The sequence below is a fragment of the Bufo bufo genome, chromosome 1, assembly GCF_905171765.1.
Source record: "Bufo bufo chromosome 1, aBufBuf1.1, whole genome shotgun sequence".
Taxonomy (NCBI): Eukaryota; Metazoa; Chordata; class Amphibia; order Anura; family Bufonidae; genus Bufo; species Bufo bufo.
The window spans coordinates 702,545,885-702,558,162 of NC_053389.1; the positions used below are offsets into that span (position 1 = coordinate 702,545,885).

The 12,278-nt window shown below is 41.0% G+C and overlaps 1 protein-coding gene across 3 annotated transcripts in view; it reads left to right on the forward strand.

The window, feature by feature from the left end:
* MCTP2 (multiple C2 and transmembrane domain containing 2) overlaps positions 1 to 12,278 on the forward strand; it is a 209,316-nt gene that overhangs the window by 113,661 nt on the left and 83,377 nt on the right. For all 3 annotated transcript variants that reach the window (XM_040414208.1, XM_040414210.1, XM_040414209.1), the window contains exons 9-12: positions 2,279 to 2,443; positions 2,955 to 3,085; positions 4,424 to 4,610; positions 5,026 to 5,119. In XM_040414208.1, the coding sequence (XP_040270142.1) occupies positions 2,279 to 2,443; positions 2,955 to 3,085; positions 4,424 to 4,610; positions 5,026 to 5,119 (577 nt within the window). The remainder of the gene's footprint in view (positions 1 to 2,278; positions 2,444 to 2,954; positions 3,086 to 4,423; positions 4,611 to 5,025; positions 5,120 to 12,278) is intronic.

Genomic DNA, 12,278 nt, shown 5'->3' on the forward strand with positions numbered 1-12,278 from the left:
ACTTATGGATAGGTGATACATGCTTTGATGGCCTTCTTTATTTAAGGCCTCTGTTACCAGGAGCAGACTGGCCATAGACCTTACTGGGAAATTTCCCGGTGGGCCGATGCCCAGGGGGCCACCTGAGGCCTCCTCACAATCGCTGGCCAGGAATATGACGATTTGTTGCACTCAGCATTAATTAATGTAGGAGCATCAGGTATTTATTCACCTGGCAGACAGCCGCAGATCGCCTCCTGAATTCCACTGTATCGCCGTCCTCAGGATGGCAATATGGCAGTATTTTGTGCTGCACTACGGTATTGCTGGCCCCACCTACTTGTCTTTTTCAGTCAATTTGACCTCACCTACTACATGGGGCTGCTTTCAGGTTCTTTTACAGGGCCACTTTAAGTTCCCTCCCAGCCTGTTACATCGCATACAGAAGCTCTGACTAAATACTGAGGATTGTGGCCCTGTACCTCGGGGCATGCTCTAATCCATCATTTGAACCAAAAAGCCGTACATACATTAGACGGGATTATGTAAAAGTGACCTAAGGGGTCAGCATGGATATAATATGACATGCCTGAAATGTGAACTATAGAAGTCATGGGTTTCTGTTTGTTACAGGTGTTTGATATACTGTAGACCATGCAGCTGGACTAGAACTTGTGAACCAATGTGTTACTTCTTCTAGAACCCCGAGTCCTTTCTGTATCTAAGGGCATGTTCACATCTACTGTTATGTTGGAGGCTCTGTTTGGGGCCTTCTTCACAGATGTGGTCAGAGATAGCAGGACTATTTTCTCTGCTAAAAAAGCGTTCTCCCAAACAGATTCCATTATAGTTGGTGGGATCTGTTTCGCTCTGTTCCTGTCATTTATGTGCCGAATCAGCGCTTCGGTTTTATTCCTTGTTCCGAAGAACATAAATAAGCAACGCTGATGTGAAAAAGCCTTTTATTTTATCCAGAGAATGCAGTGATAAAAACTTCTGTGCATGTCCTGCCAGCAGTAAAGGGTAATGTTAGCAATGTTGTAAATTTATCTCTGCAAAATAGGTCAGATAGGACTGTCTTTCGGGAAAGTGGACGAACGCAGCAGAAGGGGAAAGAAAAAAAAAATTAACATGGAAAGCATCACTTCAAACATGACGGAATTAAACGCTGAAATGTTCAAAGTACGACAGAGAAAGATAAAGCCTTTGATGGGAAGTGGATGTTTCCCAGGGACATTAGAAGCAGTAATCCAGATGTTCTAGTGTAATGCAATGAGTGTCCATGGATAGATGCTGAGCTCGGCCAAGTGCAGCCTGCTGTAGGCCCTATCCCTTCACTCCCATGCTGTTCTGCCATATGGAAGTAATCTCCAGTCCCTTTTAATAGCCAGTACTGGATTCCATTTTCACAAAGCTCGCACAGCTAAGTGAAGCTGCGTTATGGACAAGTTAGATAGAAGCACTTCCAAGATAAACACGGAGCTTGAAATGAGGACATACCAAGCTGCAGAATTATTTTAGGACATATTTCATAGACGAGTTGCCATTTCCCTGCAGCAGCTGCCAGACTGGAGGATGCAGCTTTGATCCCTAGAATGGACAGTGTAGAAAAATGGGACACGTGTTTTTCAAATTATTTAATTGCAAATTAAGCTTCATCAACTTATTCTGGTGTCCATAGATCTGTTATGTCTTTGTGTTACTGAACCCCACACAATCTGCTTGGATGGAGAGAGATTCTGTTTTATTAAAACAAATTTGTACCAGATGTATCAAAAATAATACCATTCAAAATGTGCGTTTACCACTGGGTTAACTGGTTCTACCAAATATTGCATGCTGAATCATTTCTACTAAAAGCTGAATTTTAAAACCCAAGCTGTTTCATTCTACTGGAAATAATTTTCTTCTGTATAGTTGGTTATGGTGTAGACTAAGAGTTTGATGGGTTATGATATTTTGGGTTCCCTGAACTGAGAGTGCGTCCAGAAAAGTGTTAAAATCATTCTATGTCTAATGTAACCATGTGTCTGTGTTAGTTATAACAGAAGTTTGGGCATTCCAGTCAACTTGAGAGCCGTGGATGGACTGGTGGACTGTGGAATAAATGTAACCCAAGCCTGGAAGCAGCTCAGACATAACCAGTTCTGACACCGACTGAGTTATCTTGGCAATGCTTGCTGTGCTGTTGTGTTCTCTATATGCTAAAGTACTTCCTGAACCAGAAGGCTACCCCTTCATACATGCTTCTTATTCTAATATGGTTGTGTATTATTATTATTATTATTTCTTGCATTAGGCCACATCCATGCAATCCCTGCAGCTGTCGGAGTCCCTGAGAAAGAACCAGCTCTGGAATGGAACGGTCAGCATCACGTTACTGGAGGGCATTAATCTTCCTGATGGCTGTGCTTTTGATACCTTTGTACGGTTTAAGCTTGGAGATCAGAAGTACAAAAGTAAGGTGAGGTGTTGTCCGTCTTGAGGATGATGTGGTGCCACAACCTTTTTTGACAGTTTGAGCCAGAAATGGGTCGGAAGGCGATGAGAAATAAAAAGGAACGGCTTCTTCTTCCTGCTGGATTCACTTCTGGCTATAGCTGAAACTGCTTCAAATGCCTCAAAAAGCTGTGTGTAACATCACCCTTGTACTGTGGTGACCATGTGAAAACTGGTCCATTTGTTTGGCATGAACAGCAATCTAATGTATTGGGTGCCACGTGTAGGGAAAAAAGCATTAGAACAACCATAAAACTGATCTAAGACAAAGCAGCAACATTGCCGACTTTACCCACAGCATTTCTCATTATATCTACTAAAGAAGATGAAAGCTGGAATGTGGTTTTACCTTGGCCTAACCGTATGGTTATGCTGTGGCTAATCTTACCTGTCTCTATGGCTATGAGTAAAAGCATGTACTTTTTATTGTCAGCTGTATTCTGGTTCTTCCTAAATAATAATACCCTCTTTTGTAGACATCATGCAAAAGTACAAATCCTCAGTGGAGGGAACGCTTTGAATTTCATTACTTCTCTGACAAGATGGGTGTATTGGATATTGAAGTATGGGGGAAAGATAGCCGCAAACATGATGACCTGTTGGGAATGTAAGTATGTAGTTGTATGTTTTATTAGTCGCTTTGTATTGAACGTGATCCTATAAAAAGTGTGAAGCGTTGGACAGAAACGGAACGATCATGGAACGATCAGTTCAAGTACACCTCAACACAATGCAATCACTTTTGACGTCCAGTTAAGTTGATACCATTTTAGCAAATTCGGCAGTCACTGGCGTTTGTTTTTCTTCGAGCCATTATTTGTGCCGTTAGTTTAGTTGTCCAGTAGAGGTGTCAGATGGGCGATCAGTATCAGTGGCTGTGATGACGTTTGATTGACACAGAGTTCTGTGCACTACCCTTGTGACAATTCACTATTGAGAGAGAGATTGATTGTATCCAGGGGTTATGAGACAGAAGTTGCATACGTGCCTATGCGACATCAGAGAGGTCAGCACTTTTTCCCTATAGTGTGCAAGCACTACAACCTTGTATCTGTGCTGCGGCAGAGATCGTCAACCCTGGAAATTAGCAGTGGAAAAATGAATCAAGCTAGAAAAAGAGGCAATATGAGACTGTATCGCCATCCTCAGTATGGTGATAGGACAGTATTGTATACTGCGCTGTGGTGTTTGGTTCTGTTGGGGTGGTATTTTGTGTTGCACTATGGTATTTCTGTCCCTGTCTCCTTCTGCTCTCCCTGTCTACTTGTGTTGCCCTGCTTGTGTCAATTTGGACTCCCCTACAATTTGGGGGATTTTCCCAGGATCACTTTAAGTTCCCAACCCACCCCTGCCACCCTGTCTGCTCCTCTTTGGAGTGCAGAAACTATGAGATGCTTATGGCTATGCTTGGTGTAAGGCCTGATGGGGCGGTGCATGACATAGGGATATGTATTCTTTGAAAGAATACCAGTCATGGTACAAACATGACATAAAACAGTAACCATTTTGTACTTTAAGTTGCCTAAAATAGACATTGTCCATGCACACGTTTCCCCCTATGTCATTGCCAGCATTAGTGCCAATCCGATGGTTGCGGACTGCTCAGAAATGCATTGCACTGATTTGGAAAGAGCAGTGAAGATTTTGTTATAATATGAATACCCCTTTTTCAATTTAAAGGTTCTAAAGTTTTGAGGCATATTGAAGACTGTCTTCTGCAGAGTTGTAGACCTTGCTCTCTACTCCACTGTACAGAAGATGGTAAAAGCTTGCTGCCATGCTGGATCGTTCATAGATCATCCCTTCTCCCATTTATGTCAGTGCTTGCATATTCTTTACCATAGTATACCGAGATGGATGGATGGTAATTAATGAGGATCCATTACATACATAATGGAGTGTGATGTGAACTGGATGGTAAATCTGCCAATGTCTCTTTATTTAGGTGTAAAGTGGATATTGCTGGGCTGCCCACTGAGCACATCAATCGTCTGGAAGTGCCTCTGGAGAGTAACCAAGGCTCCATACACCTGATCATTGTACTGACGCCATGCTCAGGTGTCTCCATCTCGGACCTTTGTGTATGTCCGCTGGCAGACCCAGGGGAACGGGGGCAAATGCGAGAAAGATATGTAAGTATATGGATATGTGCACGTGTCCACTGAGAAAACATGTTTCCATTAGCAAGTGAAATAGGGAATACAACGCTGAACATAGGAGCTGCCAGGATTTCCATTTTCTTTGTTGTCAAAAATGGGAAACTGATTTGGGTTACACTTTACATCTTACATTGGGAAAACATTCTTTATAATACTAATAAGGTTTCTTTATGCCTCTTAGATTTGGTCACATTGGCACAATGTCCATAGATTATATCATACAATACTTAGTGATGCTTTTCAGACCAAGGTTCCTCTATCTCCTACCTTATGTTTACTAGCAGAGGATAGGACATCAATATCAGTATGTCTGTCTATGAGCTCTAAATGGATATCCTTAGTACCAGTTTTTTTATTTTATTATTTTATTATTTTTTTGCTTCCATAGTGTTTGAAAAACTCATTAAAAAACTTGAAAGACATTGGGTTCCTTCAAGTCAAGGTTTTAAAAGCAGAAGACCTCCTTGCAGCAGATTTCTCAGGTTGGTCAACAGTCTACCTAATCTACTGAAGAGCATAGTGTTGACGCAATGGCAGTATTCTCGAATTATCTTTTATAGTGTTTTTCTTAAGTGGGAATCTTTTAAGCATTGAAGTCCTCAATAAGGGATTGCTGTTAATTAGCTCAGAATGTATTTAAAAATGTTTATCTAAACCAGATGACCCATGCAACCTTTACTTACAATTTAAAGGGAAACAGATGTTTGAAAGGGGTTGTCCAGTTTCAGGAAGAGACCAGACTGCGCAGGTGAATAAACTGCAATACAGAAATGCGCAGTCACTTAGCCTGCAGGGCCAGTGCTACCGCTCAGGTTCTGAAGAGCCAGAGGAGCGGTGCTGGATCTGCAAGGGAAGTACTGCTCTGTTCTAGATTGCTGGCTATTCCCCAGCATTGGTCCGTTTCTCATCAATGCCAGATAACCCCTTTAAAGAATAAAGGTAAATTAACACGCATTTGTTGAAACAATTTCTGCACCTGAAAATCAGTTCTGTTCATCTGAATGGGATTGATTTGACAGGAAGCACGTGTGTTTCTGCAAGCCCCATTCAGAAACTCTGCATGTGAATATGCCCTTATTGCTACCCCTAAATCATTGTTTTTTGGTAGCATGTGCTTGGATACCATGATGTTGTACAGGTAAAGCTAACGTTAATGTGTTATAATAACGATGCATAAAAAAAAAAGTACCCCCAAATGTTTAATGCCAGTAGCTGTGCTACATCTTTATAGTAGGATTTCTGCCACTAAACGCGCAGTATATTTTGAATATTACAAGTAATTGCAGCTAGTTTGGCCTACAAAGTAATGGAATACTTCCAATTACTACAGCATTACTTACAGTTTGTCCCTGATGTTGTATTATGACAGTAAATCTGGGTGCAGATTATGAATTTCATGGTGTGATGAATATGGAAAAGACTGCAGGTTCACGTTTTGGACTAATTTTTTTCCTTTGTCCAATTACAAGGCATGGGTTAATTTTATTTGACGTCTTTGCTGTCTGTGACTGCAGATTAATTGGAATTCTTTTAAGGAGCGTTTTGTGAGAAGCTGTAGGAGCATCCTTATTTCATTTGTAGAATTTACATTGAACGCTCATCCTTCCACCAGCAGAACATGAGCAGGTTGGATTTGAACCACAGCATAGAGATTCTGATGCTGGAGATAATTGTTTTGTCAATGTGAAATGGCTTTTCTGCCTCATTGACTAGTTTTTATACATGTGCATGTTATTTGCACAGATTGCATTTGTTCACTGACCAAAAACAGTGTTCAGAAAACAAAATTGCTGGGTGAAATAGTCTTTCTTTTGTGTTTCATTATTTTTTTTTTTCAGTTATTGACATAATCCCCTTTTTTGAATGTTGATGGTTAACTCTTCCACCACCATAAAAAGAGAATTTTTTTCATATCTATCTTTCTGCATTTTCTGGGTATCCCTGGTACTGGCAATAAGGCCTAAACTGAACTTGTGCTAGTGCAGCAAATTGTATTGCCCAGATTACCCGTGATCAATAGCTCTTTCGAGCAATTTAAGTACACTCTATGGATGTGATTTGTTGTCAGATTTGGATTTTCCAAATTTGTTTTCCACAATACCTGGCTCCATGAGGGTGCCTTCACATGCTGCTGGTTTTCTTGCAGAAATTTCCGTGACTAAAAATCAGTTCCATTCATTTGAATACGGCAGCAAGCACATAGATTTCTACAAGCCTCATTCACGTAAATGGAACTGATTTTCAGTCGCAGAAATTTCTGCAACAGAATCTGTAATGTGTGAACGGAACCCTTACAATATTTGTCGTCTATCTGTAGCCTTATGCCTAAATCTATATTGCACTGCAATCTGCACATTGTTGTGGTTGAAGAGGCTGTTTTGCCTGCAGATGGCTTGAACACCAAAACTCCAGTTCCCAGTATCCTTGACTGATGATGTATATGTAAACCCTTCTGTCTTTACGAGATACAGCCCACTGGCAGTTAATTACAGTGTCCATGTTATGTCTCTTTGGCTTAAAGGGGTTGTCCCGGCTTTACCAAGTGATGGCCTATTGTCAGGATTGGCCAACACTAGCTGATTGGCTGGACCAGCCGCCTCTTGTGCCAATCCTCCTCAAGAGGTAGCGACCTGGTGTTCCCCTCGAAAGTCTAACCTCACCATTATGGGGTTACGGTAAAGAACGAGGGTTTTACTTAGGAAACGCCCTTAGAGGAGGTGGCAAAGTGGGTTCACACCCACTGATTCGTGACGCTGGATAGGTGAAAAGATGCCAATTTAGTTTATTTTTATACTGGTAATTGCCTTCATTCCCGCAAGTCTGCCCTCAACATGTCCTCTCCATTATATCGCTGGACTCCGCTCATTAATATAACGGACAGTACTCCTGAATGCAGAGCAGGAGGAACAGTTACCGGTACTCATTTGAAATCAGTGTCTTGACACCTATACAGTTATGATGGTCGTTTTGGGAAAGGGGCGTTCACCGATTTCCCTATAAATCTAGAAATACACCTTCCGTGTTTGTTTAGGCCTTTAGTGAGAATCTTGGGGACTTATTTATACATTTATTGTACATCTCTGTAGTGAGTCTGTAGACATATGTGTGCAGAAGGTCTTTGAATGCACTGTGTGCTTTAAACACACAAATTGTCCTCAAGATTTTATCTTAAAGTAAATTGACGCTGCATTGCAAAGTTTATACTGGTACACTAAAATTATTTTCTATACTGAACTTTTGTCGGACGCTCCCATTGTAAAAGGTATAATGTTGATTTCTCTTACAATTCAGTTTCTACAAACTTTTTGACACCCGTGTAACATAGGGAAAATGTTATGTATTATAAATTCCTCCTAAAGGGAGTCTTACCAGGAAATTTAGCTGTATGTAATGATATTTTTCATTTAGAGATCCATTGCTTAATTCTAGAAAAAAAAGTACTTTTAATCTATATGCAAATGAGCAGTTAAATGCACCGAGGGTGGGACCAAGCTACTCTGTGCACCCTTGCTCCTCCTGCTTCCCATGCCAGCCCCTTCCTCTCCTAAATTGACAGGACCTGGTGAGATGACTGTGCAGGAACCTGGCCCTGTCAATGACACAGGAGAAGTAGGAGCTGTCAGAGGAAGCGGGAGCTTTAAGGGTGCACTGAGTGGCTCAGGCTCACCCTCGATACATTTCTCATTTGCACTTTGATTAAAAGTACAGATGTAGCAGGTGTTAAAGTAATTCCTGCTATAAGCGTTTTGTGCTGGCTTGGTTTAATAAAAAAAATTTAAACTTTTTGTACGATCGGGTTAACGCGTTAACTCACTTGCTAGAGCTTTATTTTTTCTCCAGAATGAAGCAGTGGATCATAGGTGAATGCTATCATTACGTTCAGATGAGCTAGCCCTACAAGCCATTGAGCGGAATTTATCATGAGGGTAATATTTGAAGTCTGTGTTGACAGTTTAGCTAGTATCTCACATTAGCCTTACACCTATCTGGCAGGCATGAAACTCCGAAGTTGATTCGCATAAAATTTCGTTAAAATACTGTTCAGTATTCAGAGTTCAGTAAAAGGTTTTTAACAGTAGTAATTAATTTATGAAGTTATTACCTGAAGTCTCGCAAGACTTCGCAAAGTAATAACTTTGGCTCATCGGAGCCGAAACATTCTACTACTGTACGGAGTATTCTAACAAAGTTTTATGCAAATCGACTTCGGATCTTTCATCCGAAGTCTATTAGGTCATCCCTAGTTTTAACATTAGTGTGAAACTAACCTTTGTGTTTGCACCAAATTTATCGAATGTTGGTTAAATGTTCGTAACACTTTTGTCTAGAAATGCTACTCCAGTTTTTGTACACCACTACCCCTAGGAGAGAGTTTGAGACCTTTTTTGACTACTTTTTTCAGTTCAAGTGATAAATCTGAGTAAAACTAATCAACCATACTCCCTTTCCTACCCATTTTTCAAAACTGGAGTGTTTCAAAAAGTCCAAAATCTTTTTTCACAAGTGACCCCAAAAGATAAAGCCGTCTTTTGCAACTTTTTAAAACCAGAATCCAGAAGTGCAGGGCATGATAAATTCCGCCTACGGTACTCTCTTGTGTCTGGTTTAACAGTGAATTTCCTGGTGACCGATTCCCTTTAAGAAAATGATTTGCGTTTTGATCATGTTGACATATATGATTTAGAGAAAAGAGACACGAGAAGTAATTCAGCACAGTACACTCCTTACAACATATGAAAATATTTTTTAGCTTTTAGTTGCACTCTAAAAATGAGTCGCTTTAATGCCTCTTAGAGGAAAGTCTATATAATAACTGTTTTATACAAGCGAGTGTTTATATCAGTAGTGCTGTAGTTCAATACAAAGGTTTTAAGCTGCCAAGAAGGTTGGAAATATCCAGGTTTGAAGTAAAGTCTATGAAGACGAAGGAACCAGAGTCATCTTTGAGTGTGTGTTGATGGGATCAATAAAGTGCATTCCGTATCTTCAAACTCTGCCTTCCAAACAAATGACAGTAAAAAGATTTTTAACCCAGAATCGGAGAGCTGAAACGACCAGTTTCCATAACTTTTCATCATTAACCATAGTTCAGCAATTTGGAGAAAGCCACTGGTGCAACATATGTAGAAATAAAAAATCAATGCAGGTGTTGTGCGCCAGAGCCATAAACCTAAAAGGCTGTTATCCTGTCAAAATAATGGGTTTTTGCTGATAAAGTTTTTTTCATGATGGTTGCTAAAGTTTATGGATTACCAGTGTAATGCTACTAATACATGGCACTTAAGGGCAAACTGTGCCCAGACCTAGAGTGCTCCTTCTTGTATGTTTAACTGCTTCAGCATCTTGGTGGATGACTTTTCAGAGCTAAGGTTATAAGCGCTAGAAAATGGATGTTTCCCTCACAAATCAAGCTAGTTTTTCATTGTATGCCTGTTGAGTCAGGGTGTTGCGCTTTTTTTAGAGGGTCAGGGCAAGATCCAGTTCATATTACCCCTAGTAGAATAGAAGGGCACAATTAATGTATTTAATGGTCTGCAACTAAAAATGATTTTTTTTAACTGTTGTATCTAGTTCACATTTTATGTATGAGTTATGTCTAATTTGCAAATGCTAGCTCTATTCATAACATGCAATATATTTGTATGTGATATTGTATTTTTAAAGGAGATATTAATGACCCATCTTTAGGATAGGCCATCAATATCAGATTGGTGGGGGTCTGACACCCGGCACCCCCACTAATCAGTTGTTAGAAGAGGACATAGTGCTCTGGCGAGTTCTGCGGCCTCTTCCTAGGCCTGTGATGTCATGTTCATCAGTCCCATTGCCTACCTGAAGCTCTGTCCCTTTCAAGCGAACGAGCACAGCAGCTATCCAATGGACGGCGCTGTACTAGGTTAGCTTCAAGGAGGCAGCAGCACTCACCGTAGTACCACGGGCTCCTTAAACAGCTGATCGGCAGGGGTACTGGATGTCAGACCCACGTCCGATATTGATGACCTGTCATGAGGATAGGTCATCAATATTAACCCCTTCAGGACTGAGCCATGTTTCACCTTCGTGACCAGGCTTTATTTTGAAAATCTGACGTGTCACTTTATGTGGTAACTTTGTAATGCTTTTACTTATCCAAGCGATTCTGAGATTGTTTTATTGTGACACATCATACTTGATGTTAAAGGGCTTCTGTCACCCCACTAAACTCATATTTTTTTTTTTGGGGTACTTATAATCCCTATCCTGCGATATAGCTATACATTATTATATTAATCATTTTCGTTCTGCAGATATGCCAAAAAATGTACTTTTATAATATGCTAATTACCTGTCTACCAGCAAGTAGGGCGTCTACTTGCTGGTAGCAGTCGCAGAAAACCGCCCCCTCCTCTTGTTGATTGACAGGGTCAGCCGCGATCTCCTCCTCCGGCCAGCCCTGTCAGCATTTCAAAAATCGCGCGCCTGTGTTCATTCGGCGCAGGCGCTCTGAGATAAGGAGGCTCGCCTCCTCAGCGCTCCCTCAGTGCGCCTGCGCCGATGACGTCTTCTCTTTCAGTGACGTCATCGACGCAGGCGCATTGAGGGAGTGCTGAGGAGGCGAGCCTCCTTATCTCAGAGCGCCTGCGCCGAATGAACACAGGCGCGCGATTTTTTAAATCCCTCTTTTACATTTTTTAAATCCCTCTGTTAACCCCATGGATGCCACTGATGGCTACTGACCACGTCATCTAAGGGGTTAAACGGCCGAGACCGGTACTGACATGGCGGCAGCCATAAAAAATTCCTGGTGCACAGAGGTGAGGGGGGGGGGGGGGGGATTTGGGGGATGGGGACACAGAAGAGGGCACATATGGCACAGTGGGATGTTGGGGCCGTACCACCTTGCAGGCTCTGATCTCCATGGACAGGCTCTGCGGAGATTAGAGCCTGCAAGCATATTTACACTCTGGTTAGTTTGTACAATCGGTTAAGCCCTGGTGCGCGAAGGGGGTAAAACACCCCCAAAAAAACTTTAATATGCCTCATATAAGATTGAATGCATAACTGATGCATGAAACCTGCACTAGGCCAATTTGAGAAATGTTAAGATTTGTAGGTCTTAAAATATTCACTCAGTATACCGTACTTCTATACTGTATATATCTTTCCAACAGATTATATTATCTCCATTTGAAGTATTTTTGTTTTCAGAAAATAGCCCAGAGCAAACAACTTGCAGGAAATATATTACCGTCCTCTAGAAAACTGCATATATTTTAGGAAATCATTAATTTTAGTAGAACAATGAATGCCTATATTTTATGTAAAGTATGTTACCAGAAAATAACAGTTGTCACTAACCCCCCTCCAAAAAAAATTGTTTACCTGTAGCTCTACACGGTGATCTCATTGGTCTAATAGAATGTTATTCTTTCTCTGCACTTGGGTCATGTATTACTGACCATCAATATAAGTAAATGCTCTATTTTATAGACCCATGTTCTTTATATAGATGATTGCAAGCAGAGTTATGGCATCCATTGTAATGTTTCTTGAACTGGAGGAAGCAGAGAGGAAGAATGCCTTAATTGGCCATTGCATTAATCAGTAGTACAAGCGAATACAAGAAGCTTTTGTAATATATCTTATTGGACAAAAATGCCT